Raw genomic sequence first — 23,961 nt, forward strand, 5'->3', positions numbered from 1 at the left:
TGCTCCAGCTGCTGCTGCTCAGGACTCTCTCGCACAGCCGTGCCCTGTGCACCCCTTCACAAAATGAGCCCCAGACACAGGAACCAACCCGTATCTGGCCCTCAGACCCCCAGGTCTCCCAGTTACATGCATACACACACTGATAGACAAAACCCTGCTGGATCCGTGCTGCTGTTCTTGGTGCCCCACACGCGGCCCCTCTGAGCCATTGCCTTTTTGGTGGCAGCTGGATCTGTACACACACATACACACGTGCAATGAAAAAAACTCCCAACAAGGTAAACAGTTAGAAATGAAGTTTAATAAGACAGCAGGACAGACTGTGGTGGTTGGGCGTGCAGCAGGACAGGCACCCTGACCCCTCCCGTCATGGCCGGCCCCCCTCCCTCCCTCTCTCCCCGCCTCCCCGGCACGGAAGCTCGGGGCTCTCGCGAGAGGCACGGCCTCTTTTCCCCCTTTCCGGCAGCGTGGGGCTCGGGCAGCCTGCCGGCATGGCGCTCTACAACTTCAAGAAGATCACGGTGGTGCCGTCCGCCAAGGTAGGGCGCCCGTCGCCATCCCCCCCTCGTCCCCGTCCCTCAGCCCCTGCGCCCGCCGCGCCTCAGGGGAGCGCCGCCTGCGCTGCCCGGCGTGGCCGCGGCCTTCGCCTTCTCCCCCCTCCCCCCCCCTCCTCGGGCTCGTGGGCTCGCCCTGGGGCAGTGCGGGGCGGCCCGGTGGGCTGTACCATGCAGGGCGCGGGGGGGGGCGCCTGAAGGGGGGTCCCGCGGCTCTGCCCTGGTGGGGCTGGCCCTGACAGGAATCCCATCTGTTCCCTCCCCCCCCCGTCACGCTCAGCCTGATTGCCGTGCATTTATCTAAAATAAAGTTATTTCCTGGTCTAATGAAGGAGTTTCGTTCCATAGCAGCAGGCTTGCATTAGTGGGGCCATTTCCCGAGCTCTGCTGGGGAGAGGAGGCCAGCCCTTCAATAATTGGCAGGAAAACCCCACTCCGAATGCACGTTCTGTTACTGCTTGGAGATAAAAGTCTGTGTTTCAGGTGTTTTATACTAAAACATGCTCAGTTCATCCATTGCAGAGCAGTGGCGTGGGCCACATCGCTTAGTGGGCCTAACTGCTCTGCCCACTCCTCCACCAAAATACAATTAAAGCTTTATCGCTTCATTAAAACTTGACAGCTTACGTGATTAATAACATGTATTTGATTGCAGGACTTCATAGATTTGACATTGTCAAAGACTCAGCGAAAGACCCCAACCGTCATTCATAAACATTACCAGATCCATCGGATTCGACAGTTTTACATGCGAAAAGTCAAATATACTCAACAGAATTACCACGATAGGCTCACTCAGATCTTAACGGACTTCCCCAAATTAGATGTAAGTATTTGTTCGTTTGATCATAAGGAAGGAACTTCAGGAATCAGAAATTATTCTGCAACAGTGGTTTTATTAGAGCTTATTTTGGCCTGAGCAGCATGCTGCTGATTTCCTGCATGGAAGATTTAGACTAAGTCTCAGTAGACTTTTTGAGAGTAAATTTAGGCAAACTTGTTCTACAGAAATACTTTATTCCTGCTAAGAAAAGTCAGAATTGTGCCCCTGGGTGATTGCCAAAGGATGCATTTTCAAGGTTTTAGCTGATCAGCTAATGTTGGCCAGAAACTGCTGTTAAATGATGAGTAAGAAAGTTTCTTTTACCTAAGTATGTTGTGTTTGTGTACTTCTTCTTAATGTGTGTAAATGTAAGTCATTATGTGCCTATGGTCAGTCTTTCCTACAAAACACCTACTGGAAATTAGGAATTCCAATAGCATATCACATTGCTTCCCATCTTCAGTTCTTCAGGAGTGTTAATTTGACAGCAAAAACCGTGTTCTTGGCCACACAAAGGATATTGTTGGAAATGCACTTTGACAAGACACATGTAGCTTTAACTTCCCAACAGCTACAGTTGCATCCAGGTGTCCAGTGGGACTTCTTTATGGACAGCTGTACGTTCTGCAGCCCCATTCTTGCTGCTGTTTTTGTATCCAGTGATCATTACTGAAGGATTTCCACAAATATTTTCTGCATTTTAATATCTCTTGATGAAGTTTCTGCAAATAAATACATAAGTAACTCAAATAGCCTTCTAAGATGAAATCGGAAAGTATTTTATAGTGCAAGAGAAGAAATAGAAACTATATGAATGATTCCAGGATATGCTTGCAGAAAAAATATGACGTGTTAAGAATTAGGCATGTAATGACCAAGGAGATTGTTTTCCTTAAGTAAGATGATAATGAAGACAGTCTAGGTTGCATTGCCACTTGTGTTGCTATATTAGAGAAAAAGATGAACTTATATAGTTGTCAAGACATAGTCATCTTCAAGAAAATATGAACCTTAATTTTATTTTATGCTTTTTTTCTAGGACATCCATCCTTTTTATGCGGATTTGATGAACGTTCTCTATGACAAAGATCACTACAAGCTGGCTTTGGGGCAGATTAATATTGCCAAGAATCTGATTGACAAGTAAGGAACATTTATTTCTTTGATTTTCTACCTGTGTGGTTGGTTGATAGCTAACTTCCTATTTCATTGTCTCTGCAGTGTTGCTAAAGACTACGTGCGCCTGATGAAATACGGTGATTCTCTGTACCGCTGCAAGCAACTGAAACGTGCTGCTCTGGGACGAATGTGCACGATTATCAAAAGACAGAAACAAAGTTTGGAATACTTGGAGCAAGGTCTGTGTAATAAGTAGGCTAAAACAAAGGAGTATAAAGAGAATCTGAAATTTATTTGTACAAACAATAGCAGTTAGAAAGAGAAAAATGTGTTTAATATGGGATGTAGATAAAGGGAACATAGAAATAGTTCCAAAACCCCCAAACACATAGAATTTATTTTTCAACTGAGTGCTTCTCTCTTTTTAAATTCAAAAATGTATATTGTTACTAACAGTTATAAAATGTTTTTCTTCACTTAAAGATCACAGGCATGCTTTTATTTATCATTATTTTCACTTACATATATTTGAAAGATTAGTACTAGACATTTTCCAAACATTACTTCTTACTTCAGGCTCATTATTCCTTTAGGCTGTGTTGCCTGGTTTGATTGGCTCATTCTAGCTAAGAGACAGTGGTCTTCGTTTTTAAAATACTTACTAAGTTTCTTTATTGTTGTTGTGTGTAGATACTTCTGTAGTTAACAAGCAACGATATATTTTCATAAATAATCGCTCAATAAATTATGATGTCCAAAAATATTAAGTCATGAGTAAATACTTCAGAATATGATTTTTTCTCCCATTCAAACTGGAATTATCCCAAATACTTAAGATTTTTTTTCAACATTTCAGTGCGACAGCATTTGTCTCGTTTGCCAACCATCGATCCCAATACAAGAACTCTTCTGTTGTGTGGCTATCCAAATGTTGGAAAATCTAGCTTTATAAATAAGGTGTGTGAATTTTTTTTTAATTATCCTGAGATATCATTTAATTAAGATAAAGTAACATTTAAATAATTTGATTTAATTATAGCACTGTCTGATACAAAGGATGGGAAATTTAAATGTGTAGATAGAGACTGAGTGAAATTTTTGGAGGGTTATATGGAAAATTGCAACAGATGGCACTCATAAAATCATTATTTTTTCCAAAATAGCATGTATATAATTAACATATTTTCTCATAAAGTCTTACAAATAAACAGTCAGAACAACTAGTTTTTAGCTTTTCTGTAGCAAAGGAAGTGTGTTACAATTATCATGTCCTTCTTGGAAGTTCAGGAAATTATCACTAAATGTGTGAATAACTTGTTTTAAGGTCACAAGAGCAGATGTAGAAGTGCAGCCTTATGCGTTTACCACCAAATCTCTCTTTGTGGGACATATGGATTACAAGTATCTGCGTTGGCAGGTAAGGACCATCACTGTTCTGCATTTTCTTCCAGGAATTAACAGGTTATAATCTGATTTGCCATTTTGGAAAGTGAGTTGCATTTTTGTGTCTTGGAACTATTGATTTACAGTCTATTGGTTTACAACTATTGTAAACTATTGGTTTACAATCTTGTTTATGAGTGAAAGGAAGGAGTACTGCTGTCTTTAAAAGGATAAATACTGACCAGATAAATATGGACCAGAAATTGAGTACATGTTACAGCATATCAATTACCTTGTAATAAAGCCTGAGTTAATTCTGTTCGTTTTAGGTAGTAGATACTCCTGGTATTTTGGATCATCCTTTGGAGGACAGGAACACCATCGAGATGCAGGCTATAACTGCACTCGCACATCTCCGTGCTGCTGTGCTTTATGTGATGGATGTCTCTGAGCAGTGCGGGCATAGCCTGGAGGAGCAAGTAGAACTCTTCAGAAACATTAAGCCATTATTTGCCAACAAGGTAGGTTTGCTTTACATTATGAATAAAATCCATTATTTTTTTTTGTAATATGATAGCTTGGATTATGATTCTTTTTTTTTTTTTTTTCTTTTAATTAGCCACTTATAATTGTTGCCAACAAATGTGATGTGAAGAGAATTGCAGAACTTCCTGAAGAGAGTCAGGTGAGACAACTACTCCCACCTCTCTTTTTCTTCTGAAATTTACAGAAATACTATGCAAGATTCATGGGTTTGCATAATTTATATTGGGCAAGAAATTGTACATGATCATTTCTGAACTTCATTGTCTAATAGTATAATGGAAAGTAGTTTTCCAGGTCTTGACCCAGGTGTCTAACGTATGTACTTGTATTGTCTAAAGCATGTACTTGCCTGCCTATTGTAAATGCCAAACAGAAAGCAGCTCGCTAATGGTTTCAGAAATGTTGGACACACTGAGAACTGCTATTAATTATTACAGTAGTTGGAAGACTGAATGGCCTTGATCAAAAATGCCATTTCACTAAGAGTTCAGGCTGAACTGACAGTTGCTGCCAGTTGCAGTAGGAGCTCCCGTTGGGCAGCAGTTTGTGTATATGCAGGGCTACTTCTTTTGTATCTGTGACTTCAAGGACATGTTGAACTGGTGTTTCTTTATCACTCTTTTTCTTTATCACTGTTTTTTATTCATGTGTCATTTACAGTTACCGTATAGGAAGTGTCTAATTACTTAAAAAAAAAAAAAACACACACAAAAAAGATAGAACTATAGTTGTAAATTCCTCTCATGTTTTTAGAAACAGATTTTAATGAAATACTTAGTAATGAGTTCCATATGTTTATTGATGTTAGATTAAAATTTCAGTTCTTAATGTAATGATATATTAAGAAATGGGCAGAGTGTAATTATTTGGCATAATGTTTCTATTTCAGAAAATATTTGAAGCTTTTGAAGCAGAGGGATTTTCTGTCATAGAGACAAGCACTCTAACAGAAGAAGGTGTAATCCAAGTTAAAACAGAGGTATGTCTCCTTTCTCTCAATTTCATTCAAAAGGAACAGCTAATGTTTTTGCCTCATTTGCATGAATTTAATCTCAGTTAAACTGTGCATTATAGTGACAAGCTTTAAGCACACTAGCCTTACTGTCCTCTTGAGTCTCTGTGGACTTGTTGCAAATGGAAACTTACTTATCTAATACTGTTCAAAAATGTGGTGGTATTTTTTCAGGGTCTTGTTGCTTTTTCTTATAGTCAGCTCATTATAAAAGATGGGTTATACCAGCAAAACAGTATCACATGCATCTTCCTGTGCTGCTTTTTCATATAAAATAGTTTGATACTTTCTTAAAAGCTAGAGAGGTAAAACACAAGATAAATACAAAGCTAGATATTTGGAATTGGAAACTTACTGTATCATTTGCTGGGTCAGGATGATTTAATTCCTTACCTTATGTTGCCATGTGCACTTTCAGGCCTGTGACAGACTGTTAGCCCACCGTGTTGATACTAAAATGAAAGGAAATAAAGTGAATGAAGTGTTGAATAGATTACATTTGGCCATGCCAGCCAAAAGAGATGACAAGGTATGTTATATATTTACACTTTTTTGTATGTTTTCCAGTACTCTTTAAGAAGGATAAGAATTCTCTCCTTGCTTAACAAGTGAACAACTTATATGATGAGATTTGCTTATTTTTTGAATCTATAACTGCTGTTGCTGGTGGGTGAGTCAGCCTGGGCCTGTGCTTTCATTCAAAATCCGTTACTTTAAAACCATGATTTATAGCATTATATAAAATTGATTCAAGACTTCAAGACTTCTTCTGTTTTTTGTTTTTTTTTTTTTTTTTTGTTTTGTTTTTTTTTTTTTTTTTTTTTTTTGTTGTGTTTGTTTGTTTGTTTGTTTGTTTTAATCGGAATGAATTGTTGCATTAATTTCAGGAGCGGCTGCCCTTTATACCCGAGGGAGCAATAGCACGGAAGAAGCGCATGGAAGTAGACACACCCAGGAGGAAAACAGTGAGTGGCATCTCTTAATTAGGAGATCAGCGGATGGTTTTTAAATGCTTCATAATAGCACATAGATGTACAGTTATGAGATACATAAAGCTGTGTATGTCTTTGCAGGAGAGAGATCTTGAACTGGAAATGGGAGATGATTATATTTTGGATCTTCAGAGTAAGTGTTACATAAGTCTCAGTATTATTATTGATCAGTAAAGTTTAACTATTTCAGTCTTATTGGAGAATGCTTAACCTGGACTCCTTTCAACTGAGTAACAGTGCCACCTTTTTATTTCTTACAGTCCTTTTCTTCTGTTCCAAAACTGGTGATCTTTATTGATTCTTCCTTGGTTTTTAAATTTTCTTAGTGGTTTCCCATTTTAGAGTCACAGACAGAGTGACTGGTCTGTTGATTCCCTTTCACTTTATATTGTGGTGTTTCATTAATTGTTGATGCTGACTTTGTTAAGAAAGCATCAATATGAGAACTGGATATCTGTTGCTTATTATAGTTTGCAGTGGACTTGTCATTACTGAACAATATTTAGCAGTAGGCAGGGGATCAGAAGTATTTATGAATATGTCAGAGATGCTGTCACATTTTTGCCACAGAGGGATCTGATTTATTTATTTTTTTATTGTGATGAGTGTTGTTTTCTGTCATTGAACATTCTTTGAAATTGTTTTTGTCTTCTTATTAACATCTGGTTTTGTGTGTTTGCTTTCATTTAAGAATACTGGGACTTAATGAATGCATCTGAAAAGTATGACAAGATACCAGAGATATGGCAAGGTCACAATATCCTCGACTACATCGATCCAGATATAATGAAAGTGAGTTTTCCTTTGTACTTTTTACACATTCTTGCCTCTTTATCCCTTTATTCGTTTAGCATAGATTGCTGTATTCCTGGATAAAAACAGTATGTTACGAAAACAAATTCTTCTACACTGTCTGTACTTGCCATGGGAAAATAGACTGTTTTCTGAGTGATCAAGGACACAGTTTCAGAAGAATGGAAAATTACTTCACCCTTTCAGACCTAACGGTGATCTTGTCTCTTGCATCTTAAGTTGTTTCCTTACTCTATGACTGTAGCTAGAAGGATTGTAGTTATCAAACAAAATAGACTGAATTCTCAAATTTATAGCATTTTTATTTAATAACAAAAACCTGACTTAAGAACCTAATGGTTCTTAAGAAGAAGTTCTGAGTACAGACAGCAGAGCCTGCTGGTTATGCAGTTGGGTTCATCTGAATTGCTAGTGCTCCAGAATCACTCTAAATTATAAATAGAAGATTTTTTGAGAGTGTGTTACTAGAAACAGCACAGCTAGTACAGGTCACAGTACGGTACATCTGAACTCACACAGTGGGCTACTTCAGGGCAGCTGTACAAATACAGCCAAACAACAATGTGATGTCATGTGATCAAGTTGGTCTTCATAGGACTTGAATCCCCTTGGATTCTTGCTCAGTAATCTGTATCACTAAGTGCACTAAGCATGGCTGGAGGGACCCTAAAATAACACAGTTCCATTTTTGAAGTGTCTGCATGCTGTCTTTGGAAAGGCCCTGTGCCATGTAAAAATGTAATGTTGAGGATTATAATTCAAGGATTTGATGAGCTTCTTGGTTTTCATTTAATCTCTTCTAAGAAACTGGAAGAATTAGAGAAAGAAGAGGAGCTGAGAGAAGCTGCTGGAGAATATGACAGTGAACCAGAAAGCGAAGATGAAGAAATGATGGAAATCCGACAGCTGGCAAAACAGATCCGAGAAAAAAAGAAACTGAAAATCCTGCAGTCAAAGGAAAAAGATACTCGAGGGCCAAGGATGCCTCGAACGGCTAAGAAGGCAAGTATAGAACATGTTCTGTAGTAAGACTATATTGTTGTATAAAAACTTATAAAACCACGTACTAATTTTGGGCAATGATGGCTTTTTCTCATGTTTGACCCTCTCCCTTGCTGCTTGCTTCCTTCTGTGCTCCTAGGAGTTCTGATAACTTAGTTATGGAGGCGAAACCTTTCTTTCTTTTTCTTTTTCTGGAATACAAGTGAGTCTTTTATAGGATTCTATACATATTATAGGAAAAATTTCTAAGAGTACAGTTCAGTTGTTCAGTTGGGTTACTGCATCTTTTTTTATTTTTTTGCATATTAAGACAAAATTAAGATATAAATATCATTTTTTAAACTAAACATGATTTCCTAACTGTCTTTTAACAGGTCCAGCGGAAGGTGCTAGAGAAAGAAATGAGTGATCTTGGACTTGACATGACTAACAAAGATGATGTAAGTTTCTGCTAATTTAACATTGTTCATCCGTTACATGCTAAATTTCCTTGTGCACACTTGAATGGCATATCACAGTTGAGACGAGAGAGAGGTGGAATCGATTAAGGACGAAACAGGAAACCTAAATGAGGCAGTTGATGCTGGAATTTTTGAGTGATGTGATAACAGCATAGTGGGTTGGCTGAAAACATGTACTAATGTGTATTTCTGTAGAATCACACATGCATATATGCAATGCTTTCTGTTAGAATTCTTCTGGAATTGTATAGGATTTAAGAACTGGGCTTAATTTTCAGGACTGCGTTGTTGGATGAGACACAACTATAAAGTAGTGATATTTCAGAAAGTGGTATTGGATCAGGCTCATCTTTTTACAGTTCATTAATGTTGTGACCTGTAATTGAATTTCGGATACCGTGACTGGCATTTTTAGATGTAAGTCAGTCAGAGTACTTGAGACCTAGATTTGCCTTAGGGAGCCATTTTCTTGTATTTCAAGTCTAAAAAAATATATTTTTGCACAGAAAATCCAGCAGTATTACGGATATGTAATTGAATTCTTTAACTGAACAAGGGGTTAGGAAACAAGGAGTGTCAACAGTGCCCATCTGAAGCAAGCATTCGCGCTTCTCAGGGCCGGTATGCCATGTTGACTGAAGAGCTATCTCGGTGAGGAGGAGTTTCATTCTCACGCTGTGGGATGATGGTTCCCTAGGGCTTGGTCCTGTAAACAGGCTCTAATCAGGGGAGATTTCTGCATTGCTTTTACGCTGTTGCAAATTCGCTTCAGTATTGCTATCTGTTAGTCTGTGTCTTTTTATCCATTACTTACGAGCTTTTGAAAAAAATATTATAAAAATGGAATTGATAATTTTTAAAAGAATGTGCTAATATTCACTGAAATTTGAATATTACTCTGGGACAGAAAGACAGTGACCACCAGGTGACAAGGTCTTAATTTTACTGTGGAGTAACCAAAATGCCGCAGGTATCATTTTGTCTTTTGGTATCCAAAGTAACTGTTTGCATCACGACAATGAATCACAGCAATTTACTTCCTGTTTTCTCATGTTAGTCTAATTAGAAATGGGGCATCTGTCCGAGCCGATTGGTTCAGTTTTCAATAACCAAAGTGCTGTTCTGAATTTCAGGCACATTATGTCAGAAGGTCCCGCAGTGTCACAAGGAAACGTAAACGCGATGAGTCCGAAACCCCCACATCTGTGGCACGCAGTCGCAGCTCCTCTCGCCCACCACGGGATGTCTCCGGGCTCCGTGACGAAAAGGTTTGTAAAGTCATCTGCCCTTTACAGCAGGTGGAGTTGTACTTAAACCAGCTTCTGGGAAACTTGCAGTACTGGTTGGTTGTGCTTCTCTTTGCAGTTTCATCGTCTGTTTGAACTCTAGACTTTAAAAACGCCTAGTTTGTTCTTAAAAATAAGATGTAACAGTACAGACTAAGAAAGTACTTTTTATTTCTCTTGAAGTACAATTATGCCAGAAGAGATCTAAAATCTGTATATACTCCATAATCTAATCGTGGAGTTCCACCTTCAGTAATGTAAGATCTCTAGGGATAGCATAATTGTATTTTTAGTATATTGGAGGGGGGAAAAAAAAAGAGTTTTTCTATAGCAGTTAATTGTTACTTACCCTTATAATATGCTAGAGTAGCAGCAGGTGGTTATGTTGGGCATTATTTCATGTCCCTGTTAAAATCCTCTAGCTTTGTTTTTTTAAAGGTAAAGCTGGTTACCTGAGTTACCGAGGAAGTCACTCAGCATATTTGTGTGCTTGTTTTTAAATAGATGGTGAAGAAGGTCAAGACTATGGCAAAGAAAGCTCAGACGAAAATGAATCGCATGGGCAGGAAAGGAGAGGCGGACAGGCACATATTTGACACCAAGCCGAAACATCTCCTGGCCGGAAAGAGAAAAATGGGTAAAACACAGAGAAGATGAGCGCCATTCTGAATTAAAACATAATTTTATTAAAAGTCACTTCTGGTCCTGTTTTCCTTTTTCTGTAACAGAGAATATCAAAAAAAGCACATGGTATTTGAAGCTCAGAAACTTCTGATATGCTGATCTTACAGCTCTAAGTTGTTACTAAGGGTTAATAATAGCAGGAGAAATTTGTCAGTACTGGTGGCAGAAGCCATTTCTAAATAGACATGACAAATGACACTGCTGACTTTCCTGTAGCAATAAAGCATTTGCTATTTAATGTAAAACTAGGTTTAAAATGAGGTTAAAATATATTATATAAAAAAAAGTATTTGTTAATAAAGCTGCCACCAGAATTAAAAGTGCAATGCTTTATGAGGAGCTGAATTAACGAGGCTTGGTTTTCAACGTGCCTGTTAATTCTCAGATGTAGGTGATGAGTTCCTGTTGCAGGTAGGGCTGGAACTGGTAGGGAAGGGACAGGAGACAGGCAAGCACTGCACTGAGTTGGTGTTGAGCACTGAAAGGGGTTTGGGTGAATGAAATGCTTGCCAGTTAACTAAGCTGAATGTTGACTGCAACTGGAGAAATAGTTGCAGATCTGGTGCTGACCCACAGCCTAATGGTCTGTAAAAGTGTGAGCAGGGTAGATTACAACCTAGATTACTCATATTTCAGATTATGAATTTAAATAGTGTTTAAAAATATGGATCAGACTGAAATGGCTTGAGTTCGTGTCAACACTTGTTTTCCCTTCAGAAGCTGAAAACTAATCTGTATACGTTCAATGCAAAATGCATTGCCAAACTTTAAATATTCCCTTTTTTTCCCTAGTTGGTCAAAAACAGGGTAGAAAATATCTGTACATGAGTAAAAGTGCATTATAAACGTGGTGCAAGAAAAAAACACAAAGCAGTTTTAAAGTTTGTACTGGAGTCTGGTGAAACATGTAAAAAATATAAAAGGCAAGGAGGAGAATCCTTGATCTTGTTTTTACTTCCAACTATTTTTCAATACCAGAGGGCGTTTTGGTTAAACCCCAGCAGGCAGCTACACACCACAGCTGCTCGCTCACTCCCTGGTGAGATGGGGAAAGAACCAGAAGGGCACTAGTGAGAAACTCCTGCATCGAGACAGAGACAGTAGAGCTAAAACAAGCAAAGCAAAATAACAAAAAAAAAAGCAAAAATAGTCACCGTTTCCCACTGTCGGCAGCTGTTTAGCAAAGGAGCCATCACACTTCACAAAAGACAAATGCTGTAACTCCCAATGCCCCCCTCCTCAGCCCCCAGCTTTTATTGCTGCCCCAAAGCCCCATGGTAGGGAACATCCCCGCGCTGTCCTGGCTGTGCCCCTCCCAGCTCCTGGTGCACCTGCAGCCTGCTGGCTGGCAGACAGTGTGAGCACCACACTTGGCTCTGTAGGTGCTGTGCTGCACTCTGTGAACCTCACTGCGTGAGCCACGCTGTGTTTTCCATCACAAATCCAAAATACAGCAGCCTGTGAGCAACTGTGAAGACTATCCCAAGGAGGCCCAGTGCAAGGGGTAACAGGAGTGTTCAGGTGTCAGCTTGTACATACTAGAGCTGTATTTGTGGATTTACACTCGTATTCCTTCCCTCGTCTCCTTCATGTAATAAATTCATTATTAAAAATGTCTTTAATGCTGCAAATAAGTTCAATGTCAAGAAAAACTTTAAAGTTCTCTAAATGTTTTGATGTTAAAGAATTGTTTAGCACAACTTTGCTCTCAGCTTCATGTCTGTTATTCAGGACATGCTTTGCCAGCTCTCGCTCCAAGTGGCTCTTTGAAATAGAGGAGACCTGTGTTAGAACACGTGTGCCCCATTACTCCCAGCCATATCGCTTCAGTGATGCGTATTAGGAGGCCTGTTCATGGGGCAATTAAGTCTGCAAAAAAAAAAAAACAGTTCACGTTTTTAGGTCAGGAGTTTTAATAGTCATCTTTTATTCAAGACAATCTTTAAAAAGTATTCCAGGTATTTCAAAAGGACTATAAAGACATTACTTGGGTAATGTGACTGATTGAACTGAATTCGAGAGCTGTTACACTGCATCACTATTCCCTCCCTGTTATTTGCTTCATGATAATCAATCTTTTCAGATCAACATACAACAACTTGGCCCTAAAAACTTTAAGTGTAGAGCTGCTGGCACAACTGGGATGAGAAACACAAAGCATTTGAAAATCTGGGTTTTACCTTGACACCAGGCACAGGCTAGTTATAACCACAGCTCACAGACACGGAGCACCAGTAGGAACAATACCCTATTTCACCAATAAATGACCTGAAGGTACCTGGATTGAATGCTCTACTAAGAGAAGAAATCAATTAAAATTTTTTGGGGGTGGGAAGAAAAGGCAAGATGACAATGGATTGGCTCTTACACTCTGCTGGAATTTCTGATCAACTGAAATTAAGACTTGGTATAAACCCCCAAATTCTCAATCCTGAATTTTGGTATTGAGGTTTGCATTTTCCAGGACTCTGGAAGGATTATCACAGCAGATGTTGCACAAAGAAACAACTTGTAGCAGGATGCCTTTGCTGGAAGATGAGGAAGAGCTACCCAATGCATATCCCTTCCCCTCCTGCAAGGACACGCCACTACCTGTGTTAGGTACCCACCATCTATACCTAAAAATTAATGGTTAATTATACTAATTAGCAATGTCCAGTATTTGGTTGTCAACCGAACAGGTGGGGGACGGGGAGAAATCAATGTTTTGATTTTGCCCACCACGTAGCACTTGCAGTCTGTGTGGAAACTCAGTCCACACACTCCAATTACTGAGCCTTTATGTGCTCGGTTAATTGTACAGTACAGTAGTTGAAGAGTTGCACACTCTGCAATTAAAATCATCCTAACCACTTTGAACTAATCACCTCTCCTTTGGTGATTACTTTTCCCAACATCAGCACAGAACCCTAATTCCTTTGTAATCGCTGTTTAAGACATTGTCACCTCTAGGGGACGAGCGGGGCAGCAGGCACCCAGCTCCCTCCCCAGGGCACGCGGCTCTGCCAGGAAGGGCCAGCCGGGCACACACAGGCTGAGGATTCTTTAATATCACACGAGGCAACGGAGGAAGATGAACCCAAGGGGGATTCTTGTATTACTGTTGCTCATTTTAAATGACATCAAGCTTAATTCACTCACGGGGAATGGGGCTGGAAGAAAGGGGTGAAGCAGCAGGAAAAAATGTCTCTAAACACCTCTGTATAATATTATTTGTTACACGTGCTCCATATGGGCCACTTTTCTGCACCTGAGTGGTGAGTTACCACGCTTAGCACATCATTACTAGCCTTCAGCATCTTTCACTGCAGCTATTTACATTCTGTGTATTTTTTCATGATCAACAAACTTGTCCAAGTTAGGCAAGTTGTCCCACCACTTAAACAGAAAGGTCTCTGCAATCAGTTTAAACCACGGAGTAATCTTGACTTCGTTCCTGGAGGCTCTGTCCAAGAGCTGTTTCAGTTCTTTCTGCGTCACGTAACAGTAGCTCTGGATCTCGTTCGGATCAGGGTTCAGCGTTACATCCTTCTGCACAAACAGGATATAGTCTATTTCGTGTTCACCCCAGATCCCATCAGACTTGGCCTTGTAGTGAATTCGGGTCAGGTAGAGGATTTCCTCCGGAGTTACCTACAACCAAAGCGCACGTCAGAACCAGGAGCAAGGCAGAATAATTCAACTGCTAGGAACTGCTGAGAGTTACCAGCTATTACCATCCTCCCTCATAAATTATTTCTCCCCTCAAAGATACAGCTGCACTGCACTTCTTCATAAATAATTACTAGGAAAAAATCATTTTTGTTGCGCTTTGATCAGATAAATTGCGCAGCATTTCTCTAGGCAGATTTACCTGACAATATTTTGACAGGATTTCTTCTGTACACTGAAGTTTCAAATAACGTTTCCCAGAGCTCACAGCACGCTTCTGGAAGCACTGATGGACAACCCTTCGTACCTGCCCCTTATCTCCCAACAACTATCTGACACCACGGCCAGAAGTGCTTGCTGACAGACCATGTGTAACGCTGACCCAACAGGGATCCGTGCAAACAGCAGAGCAGGGAATTAGTTCAGGGGATCACCTAACCATCGTGTTCCCCAACAGCCCACAGCTTCTCCCGTGTCCCATGACACAAATGTACCTTGTTACAAAATGTGGAAGGAGATTTTGATCGCCAGCATAAACCAGCCAGCTTTACCCTGCTCTCTGTGCGCTCCCAAAATGCCACTGTACCAGAAGGCAGCCAGGGAGTGCAGTTGTTTTGGAAGGAAAACCAGGTGCCCAGGGCACCCTTTTTCCCCCACAGGAAACCTGGGATCACAAAGGGACTCATAGACAGATGGTACAAGTTCTCCTGGGCGAGCAGGATGGCCTGCTTAGGAGAAAATGCAGGCACCCTTAGTTAGACCTGAAGCAATAAAATCCTTTGTTACTGCTGAGGCCTCAAATTCATTAAGTCCTCTGCAACTCCAATATTAAAGGCATTTTTAGGTTTCATGCTGCCCCCATCTGCCAGCTGCAGTTAGTCTGAGTCAGCACACGCTGTTAAGAACTGCCCCCTCTCCTTCCTTTACCTGCTCCATGGGGATTCCTAACTCTGCTTTCATTCGTCTTTGTGCAGCTCTTCGAACACCGATGGCATCATTTTCTTCCAGTTCCAGTGGGTGGCTCAGTGGGTGGCTACAGCAAGTGTTGGTAAAACAATCTGCAAGAAGTTTCAGTTAGCACACTTTTGACATGTATAAATCATTAAAAAAACACACACACAAAAAAGCCTGAGACATTGACTAGCTAATCAACATACCACATTTTGTTTCTCATTTGGAGAAAAGGTTCAGAGAGGAAGGAAGTTTTCCTTATTTTTCTTTCCATTTATGTACCTGGATTTGCCTGTCATGCACTGCTTTGCAGGTTAGTGACTGACAGACACTAACACACGTGTTCTGACTGCACAGCACCTACTTCAAAAGCCAATTTGAAAAGACCTTGCAGATGCTGATTGAAGCAGCTTTTGAGAGTTGATATGCAAAAGAATATTGGCAATACCTCTAGAGCTTACAAGACCAGCTGACAGGAAGTAAACAGGCAATTTATGTTTGTAAAAAGTTGTAAGAACGTACCCTCTATACTCTATTTCAAGTATATTAAAAATTATTTATCAGTAACGTAGAGTAACTGGTCAGCCAACCTTTCACCTTTAACAGTCTAGCTCATAAAGCATCTAAAATGGAATCTGATTACTTACAGGCTACACTCGAGTATTTTGATTAATTAACAGTCAGGGGAAAAAAAAAATCAATCTGTAAAATAAAAATTTGCTTGGAAGGAAAGCTCTTTCTTTCGTAAGTTGAGAAGGGTTAGAAACAGTTCCACGATAAACCAAATGCATGTCCTTCCCAGAGGAATTCAAGCATTCTCTAGAGCTGCCAGAGCAATTTCTCTTAACGCCATACAGATCTCTTACAACAGATAAGGTAAACAGCATATGCCATAAACAGGATCAAACAAGTCAGGGAACAATCATTTCCCAAGAACATGCATACCAATAAATTCATGTTCCCATTATGTTGCTTCATCCACAAGAAAAGTGCTTTAAAATACTTTAGAGATGCATCTCCTCTCCAAAGAGAGTAAATTCTAAAGCCTCAGAAGGAGTTACTCTGCAAAATTACACTGACATATTTTAAATATAGATTTAAACGTAACATTTACGTGCAATGTGTTTCAGAACTAACCTGGAAATGTAATTTTAGCATTTGACCTCTGCTGCAGTAACAGTTTGTTTTCTGTATTGAATAAGAAAACGCTGAATGCTCGGTGCAATAATCCTAAAAACAAAAACACAATGTTATTTTACAAAGGAGAAGAATCACATGAAGACAAAATTTCAGGGCTTAGAACAGCCTCATTTTTTGATAAACTGAATTCAAAAATTTTCAAGTGTTACAAATAAAGGATTTGATGAAAAAGAGTTATTATTTAGGTTACTGTGTCAGTATACACTAAACATCATGAAATTAGCAAGGTGCTACAAACAACAATGCAAAAATTACATCAGAAAATGAACTCCCTCAAGCACAGTACAATTATTATTATTATTACTATTAATTCTGAGCTTTTTATTCCTTACTCTCCAGGAAAATACTTCTGATGACTAGAAAAAAGGAGGTCACAAACTGCTAAGAAACTCACAGATAAGACTAGCCTAAAATAAAGCCCATCATTAATTAAAATGACAACCAAAAACCCTTTCCCATTAGAAGCAGCTGAAGCAGAACTCCACGTTCGTTAATTAGACACCAAAGCCTCCTCTCCGTAAGAACCTGGCAAAGAAGCAAGTGGCACTGTTTAGAAAAAATTACCTAAAATCAGGTGTCTATAACAGGAAAATAATACTGTTTTACCAACAAAATGCAATTCAGAAATATTTATCATAGCATAGAGCTTATGCCCATGATCACACATCTCTCTGCTTTGCTGCTGCCTCCAACTGCTTGTTCCTCCCTATTGCAACATAGACATTAAAAGGCAGGGAGGCTTTCATTCAGCCACATTTCTATGACTTGCATACTCGTAAAAACCTTCAGCCTAACTCAGAGGGAGGTGAGGCCCTGTCCCAGGCTGCCCAGAGGAGCTGTGGCTGCCCCATCCCTGGCAGTGCCCAAGGCCAGGCTGGATGGGGCTGGGGGCAGCCTGGGCTGGGGGCAGGGGGCCCTGCCCATGGCAGGGGGGTGGAATTAGACAATTCCACGCAGCCCTACCTTTATCGATGTTCTCGTTCAGGTGGCAGTTCTTCTTGGTGTCCGCTCCCACCCTCCGGTCGTTCTCGTCGATCAGGATGCACATCTCGGCCAGCAGCCGCACCTGCTGCTCGTCCAGGCTGTCAGTGCTCACCTCGGGCATGGCGGTGACGGTGCTGAGGGACAACGGGACGGGACGGGTCACACGGCCGGGGCCCCTCACAGCCCCTCGGCAGGGCGGCTCCTGAGGGACCGGCTGCGCTGAGAGGCGCTCCCCGAACACCGCCCTCACCCACAGCCCTCTCCCTAACAGGAACCCCGCTGATGGCCGCTGGGGACCCCTTGGAGCCGGTTGGGGACCGTTGGGGTCGGTTGGGGACCGTTAAAGGACCGTTGGTGGCCGTTGGGTCCCCGCCGCCACCGCCGCGCCCCCCTCCCCGCAGCCCCTCCGCCCTCACCTGAGGGCCCGGGCCCGGGCCCAGTTCCCGCGCAAGGCGGCGGAGGCGGCGCGCGGCAGCGGCTCGCAGTAGCAGCGCGTACAGCAGCAGCAGCGCGTGCAGCGACGCCCCTGATGCACCGCAGCAGCCCCGCGGCGGCCCAGGGCGCGCAGCAGCACGCGCCACATCGCCCGTCAGCCCGCCGCCACCAATGGGCGGGCGGCGGCACGCTGACGTCACCGCATCGCCCGATCGCCCCACCGTGACTGGAGGGAGGGAGGAGAGTGGGATGGGGGGGGACAGGCGTGAAGCGCAGCCAATCGGCGCACAGAGGGGTGGTGGCATGGGCCAGTGAGGAGAGGGGGGATGGCGAGCTAGCCAATCAGGATGGGGAGGGCGGGACTCGGCTGAGGCGGGCGGGCCGCACGGGGGCAGGGCTTCGTGAGGGGGGCGTGGGGTGGGGGCAAGGTGAAACCGGGCAGCACCACAAGAATAATTTAAAATAAAATAAAATAAAATAAAATAAAATAAAATAAAATAAAATAAAATAAAATAAAATAAAATAAAATAAAATAAAATAAAATAAACCATCTGCTGCACAGCCCACTCGCTAGGTTCATTGCTCCATGTGAAAAAATATAATTAAATAAAATAAAAATAAATTAAATTAGAATAAAAGAATGCTAAAAAGGAGCCAAAAAGGATGTGAGAGCCACAATAAACCCTCATCACAAAACAGACAAGTGAGAGACCTCCCAAGCATTTCTCTAAGGATGCCCTCAGGACCAAGCTTCATGCCACCTGTATCATCTCTCATCTCCCTCACACCCCTCCTGCTTTGCCCTATATCTGTAAACAAACTATTTGTGTTGGAAATAAAAGACTCTAGTTGTGGTAATGGCATGCATTACACTGAAGCCTCACAAGTTTTGCTCTGCCCTGCATGAAAAGAAGTGTGAGTGAAGTGACATCTATATAGCTTTACGACTTGATTTAATTTATGCATCTCTTGAAGTCTGCTGACTGTTTTCCGATACTCTACCAACAAGGAAAACACTTGTCACCACTGGGAAGTCTCTCACCTGAAAATCCAACCAGCTGCAAATTACTGACAGAACTTTGCTGTCTACTGAGTTGAAGGGAAATGCAAATATACCAAACTGGAGCAAAACATTGTAATTATCCAGGAAGTTAAACGAGAAGGCAGTAAACGGCAGGATAAATAAATGCAGAGTTCCATGGGATTTGACCTCAGAAGACACAGACTTGCGGAGTAAGCCTCTCCTCAGTTCTCAACTTGCCAAAGGAAACAAGTTTTTATTTTTCTCCACCCTTCACATCCAATCTGCCTTTGTTTAAGCTTCCTTTTCACTTGTTTTAAAGCTTAAGTCTTCCAGTTTGCCCTTCTTAGCTGTAGACCGAGCTGCTGATCTCCCTGCAGCATCCTTGTCAGAAGTCAGCTTCTGCCTTGGAGTCATAGCTCTTCAGAAAATACCTGTCTGAAGGCTACACTAACGTGCAGAGCTAACACCAGCCTGGAATTTATCTGTATTGGCAGGTAATAACTCCCTGTCCTAAACACTCTGCTGTTTGATTTCTTAAAAGACCAGCTGCAGGAAAGTGGGTTGGTTTTAGCTTGCTTCAGAGAAGACAGATGGCTTTGTAGTAAAAATGTAATACATGTATGCTAAATATATAAGATGCTGTATTTGCAGTTTGCTATCTCAAGTGTGATGGGAAGACTTGTGATGGAAAATTGCATGTACGGCATAAGGTGACGATGAATAATATAGGAAACAGCTCTTATAGCCAGGAATTATTAAGAGGTTTCCTATAAGAAGGACAAAACCCTGGAGTGCTTTTATCCCCTAGATCTCATTTTCTTTTCTTTTCTTTATTTATTGATGTTCTTTCTTTTGGTTTGTGCACTGGGCAGGAAGTTCTGCCTTTTCCTGCTACATTTTCAGGCTTGGGAAATTTTTATGTAGAGGATTCAATTATTATTTTGTTCCATTGCTGGTTTCCTAAGCCTCGTATCTTGTTTTCTCAAGTCCAGTTATGGTGCAGAAGTACAGCGGCAGACAGTCTGGAAGGTGGTGTCAAGGACAACCCAATGTGTGCCACTATTTTTACTGTAGCACTTAAAACAAACAAAAGAAAAACAAACAAACAAACAAAGCTGTTGGTAAGACTCATGCTAACTAATCCTGTCCCATGTTTCCCTAGGCTCCTGTACTGGTACCTGTGCAAATGTCTTTTTTAAAACAAGTAATTTGTGAAAAGCAGTTTGTTCTGTATGTGTTTGTTAAACGGTGCCTTGCTGCCCTTGTCATGCAGCAGCAAAACAAAACCAGGCCCAGGGCTAGGGTGACAACAGTGCTGCTTATCACGCAGTTCTTGTGAGAAGGCAACTGCATCCATACCAGCCCTGTTGATTTTAGGGTTAGTCCCCCCGTGTCAGGGAAGAAGTCGCTGAAAGCCCTGTCTTTCCCTGTTGCAGTATTTTGCATTGCTTCATCAGTAAAAAAAAAAAAAAAAAAAAAAAAAAAAAAGTGTTATCTTTATTGCCCCCTGCTGTTAGAGAGTGAGCTGTTCCAGAGAAGACAGTTGCCAAGCATTTTTTTTCAGGGAAATCTCAAATGTGGATTCTCATTTGCTTTCTGGACATTTTTTCCATTGCATTACATTAACAATTACATTAGGATGAAGTAACTTCGGTAGGAATAATGAGGCTTAAATAAATTTTTGCTTAGGGACTGAATAGTGGTGACCCCAGTGGTGCCTTAGATAACACGGCTGAGATAACTGCACCTGCAGTAACTATAAGGAGAATTCAAAGCATCAAACGGTGCCATTTGCTTGGTTTTGCTCAAGCTTCTTCTCAGGTGATGCTGTTCTACCCCTTCTCCATCTTCTTTTGCCCATGCTGTCTGCCCCTTTTCCTCTCCTTAATGCCACTCAGCCACTCTTTTTGCTCCCTTCCTTTTGGGGGCGTTGAAAAAGGGAATAGGTGAAAGCTATGGGAAGTTCTCAACTAGTTAGGCTGGTTATCTTCTGGAATAACCTCCAGTGAAGAAAAAGATGCTAGTAAATAGGTGAACCACACTATTTTTTTCTGTTAGTACAGTTGCAATTAAGACGTAAGACGTGGCTGCACAAAAGGAGGTAGAAAGGAAAAAAAGGCAAAAGAAGTCGGAAGGCACAGTTGTAGCTGGGAAGCACATGAAAAGAAAATGTGATAACATTTGTAGCCCTCACAACGAGGCCCATATTCTTCTGGCCTCTTTACAGACCTCTTCAGAGGCCGCTAGATAATCTGAAGAAAGAGAGCAAGTAATTAGGCAAAGGCCTCTTCTGACTTTCATAATCTGCTACAATGAATTTTACACTGGGGCTTCTTCTGAGCGTTAATCAGCAGAGGAATTAATCCCATTTCAATTACGCGTTGTAAGCCTCAAAGCGAGCAGATTGCGTGCAGACCGTGGCTGCTGCCTTTGATTTTCTCTTTCTGTCACGGTGTCGGCGGTCCCGCTTGGCTGAGCACCGAGGCTCGGTGTTGCTCTGCCTTTCCTTATTGAAAAGTAGGGAATGCTGCTGGTGGTTTTGTGAAGTTTCATCTCCCTCCTCAGCCAGCTGTGGGGCTGAAGTAAGGAAATCAGGCTGGGTTGTTAAAGGCCAGCATAAAGTGAAGGCTGAGGGGGGTGGTGAAGGGGATGGTGAAGGGGAAGGTGGTAGGGAATGATTAGGGGAACACTTAGGGAGATGCTGAGGGGGATGTTTAGGGAGACACGGGATGCTGAGGGTGACAGTTAGGGGGACACTTGGGGGACAGTTGGGACACTGAGGGGGATGCTTATGGGGACACTTAGGGGGATGCTGAGGGGAACACTTGGGATGCTGGAGACCATTTAGGGTGACACTTGGCGAGACTCTTGGGGGACAGTTGTGACGCTGAGGAGGATACTTGAGATGCTGAGGGGGACATTTAGGGGGACACTTTGGGGGACGCTGAGGAGGATGCTTAGGCAGACACTTGCGGTGCCTCCCCGCCTTACTCCCCACACAGCTGCCTCCCTGCTGGGGGCTCCCCAAGCCCCTCAGCAACTCCGCGGCGCGTTTTGCCCATGGCGGCGGGGCAGGGACCCCCTCAGCGCCGCACTCCCTCCCCGCCCCGGCCCGTCCCGGCCCCGTCTCCATGGCGGCGGAGCGGGGGCCGCGCTGCGCTTCCGCCCGCCGCCGGATGTCACCGCCGGGGCTGCTCCGCACCGAGGCGGGTCGCTGCCGGGCTGCTGGCCGCCCCTCCCGCCTTCCTCCTCCTCCTCTTCCTCCTCCTCCTCCTCCTCCTCCTTCAGCTACCGCTGCCGCTGCTGCTGCCACCCCCCCCCCCCCCCGCCGCCCGCCCGGTGCTGACAGGTGAGTGCGGGGCCTCTCCCCTCAGCGCGCCTCCGCCATCTTCCCGCCCACCCGCCCGCCGCCGGCAGCGGCTGCCCTGAGGGGACGGGACCGGGGGGGACCGGGGAGGACCGGGGGGGGGCCGGGCTGTGGGCTCCCAGCGCCTCAGGGCCCGCTGAGGGAAGCGGGGCTCCCGCCGGCAGTGCCTGGCGCATCCCTTCCTAAAAGCCAAAATCGCCCAGAGCGAGCCTGCACGCTCTCGTATGCCTGCTATCCTATATATATATATATATATATATATATTTATTCTTGATAGGGCGTAGGGATGGTCCAGTGCTGCAGGCGGTGGGAGTGGGAGCGCTTCCTCAGGGGGCTGCTGGCGAACTTTGTTTACCTCCTGCTGTGTGTGCTGAGGACAAGCCCAGCGCTGTGGCTCACGGTTTGCTTCAGACCCTCTCATCACGCAAAAATGGGGTTAAAATCCCAAAAGGCCCCGTTTTACACCCCCTGCAGCGGGGCACAGCTGGGCAAGCCAGGGAAACGCTGGCTGGGGAGGCATCGGGTAGACCTGGCCTCCGGCAGTGGGAGAATGTTGCAGAACTAGGCAAAATGTGTGAAATTCAGGCCTGTGAAGGTGCACTTGCAGTTTGTCTTTATCCGTCCCGGAGCTAAAAACTGTGGAAACAGATTTTGGGGAGGAATTAATATGCTTCATGTGTTGAAAGGTGGAGTAGATTTGTTTCCAGTTGTAGGAAACGAAATAGATGGTGCGTATGTGGAGGTGAGGAAAACTTTTTCAAGCTAAGCCCTGAGATGTTGTTCAAGGATATCTTGTGAAAAAAGGGAAACTTCTATGTGTGTTGTTATTACTTGCTGTCCTTTCCAGCTTGTGGAAGTTTGTTTTGTTACAGCACTTCCAAGCATGCTGCCTATAACAGCAATTCATGGAGGATTTACCTAAAGAACTGGTGGAACAGCCTTTTTGAGGTGATTCAGTGTCACTGAGTGCGCCTTGGAATTATACAAATCTCTATTGTTCAGCCGCTGGGTTTGAAACATCACTATCCTTCTGCCTAGACCAAGTTCTGAGACTGTTTTCCAAGCAGGCCTGCTGTTGGCATTTTTTCTAAAATCAGATTTTAAAAAGAGATCTGGCAACCTCAAGAATCCTGTGGTGCATTTTCTTATGGGTAGTTTATATTAGATAAGATCTGTGCATGTGTCAGCCCAACCCTGTCTTTCAGTAGTAACTTTAAATGTAGCTTTATCCGTTGTGTACTTGGGCAAGTTTTTTTAGAAGAGCATGCACAAAGTGTTAGAATTTAAGGCAAAGGCCAGTGTAAATTATTTTAATGCCGCTAGTTTATGTGTATACTTGTCCCTAAACTAGGTTTATTATGTTGAATTTAAAGGTAACTATGAGATGAGACTTTATCTCTCTAATGTAGACATGCTTGTACATCATGTTTCTTTTAAATTTAGGACATGTTTAATGGATGCAGTGCCTCAGGTATGGACTGAAGTGCTTGGGATTGTTGGTATAGTCAGGGGAGAAGTCTTGTGAGTGGGATGAAAACGTGTTAAAAGAGGAGTTTGCTGTTACACGATCCAGGAATTGCAAACCAGAATTACCACGTGTCACATAGCGAGAAGAGAAGCAACGTTGTATTTTATATGTTTGAGATGAGGTAGGGGTTATGCTGTGCAATTTGT

General features: G+C 42.6%; 3 protein-coding genes across 4 annotated transcripts in view; 2 read left to right on the forward strand and 1 right to left on the reverse strand.

Moving 5' to 3' along the window:
- The first annotated feature begins 457 nt into the window (after positions 1–457).
- Positions 458–10,687, forward strand: GTPBP4 (GTP binding protein 4). Its single transcript, XM_032182473.1, has 17 exons — positions 458–539; positions 1,210–1,380; positions 2,417–2,520; positions 2,599–2,735; positions 3,353–3,453; positions 3,821–3,913; positions 4,209–4,400; positions 4,499–4,564; positions 5,315–5,404; positions 5,856–5,966; positions 6,325–6,402; positions 6,511–6,562; positions 7,121–7,221; positions 8,047–8,244; positions 8,619–8,684; positions 9,839–9,973; positions 10,496–10,687. Exons 1-17 carry the CDS (start codon positions 492–494, stop codon positions 10,646–10,648), a joined length of 1,896 nt encoding a protein of 631 aa, XP_032038364.1. The 5' UTR covers positions 458–491; the 3' UTR covers positions 10,649–10,687.
- A 1,877-nt stretch (positions 10,688–12,564) lies between these two features.
- Positions 12,565–17,930, reverse strand: IDI1 (isopentenyl-diphosphate delta isomerase 1). 2 transcript variants are annotated; one of them, XM_032182029.1, is made up of 5 exons: positions 17,891–17,930; positions 17,441–17,602; positions 16,415–16,507; positions 15,254–15,384; positions 12,565–14,308 (listed from the first exon to the last, which is right to left on the reverse strand). In XM_032182029.1, exons 2-5 carry the CDS (start codon positions 17,580–17,582, stop codon positions 13,991–13,993), a joined length of 684 nt encoding a protein of 227 aa, XP_032037920.1. In that variant the 5' UTR covers positions 17,583–17,602; positions 17,891–17,930; the 3' UTR covers positions 12,565–13,990. The 2 variants fall into 2 exon arrangements, with proteins under 2 accessions (XP_032037920.1, XP_032037919.1); XM_032182028.1 differs by lacking the exon at positions 17,891–17,930 and adding an exon at positions 17,878–17,887 and having other exon boundaries at positions 17,441–17,595.
- Positions 17,931–22,254: 4,324 nt separating this feature from the next.
- Positions 22,255–23,961, forward strand: part of WDR37 (WD repeat domain 37) — a 38,250-nt gene continuing 36,543 nt past the window's right edge. The window contains exon 1 of the mRNA XM_032182850.1: positions 22,255–22,269. The gene's annotated coding sequence lies outside the window, so the exon portion shown is untranslated. The remainder of the gene's footprint in view (positions 22,270–23,961) is intronic.

The sequence above is a fragment of the Aythya fuligula genome, chromosome 2 (assembly GCF_009819795.1).
Source record: "Aythya fuligula isolate bAytFul2 chromosome 2, bAytFul2.pri, whole genome shotgun sequence".
NCBI lineage: Eukaryota > Metazoa > Chordata > Aves > Anseriformes > Anatidae > Aythya > Aythya fuligula.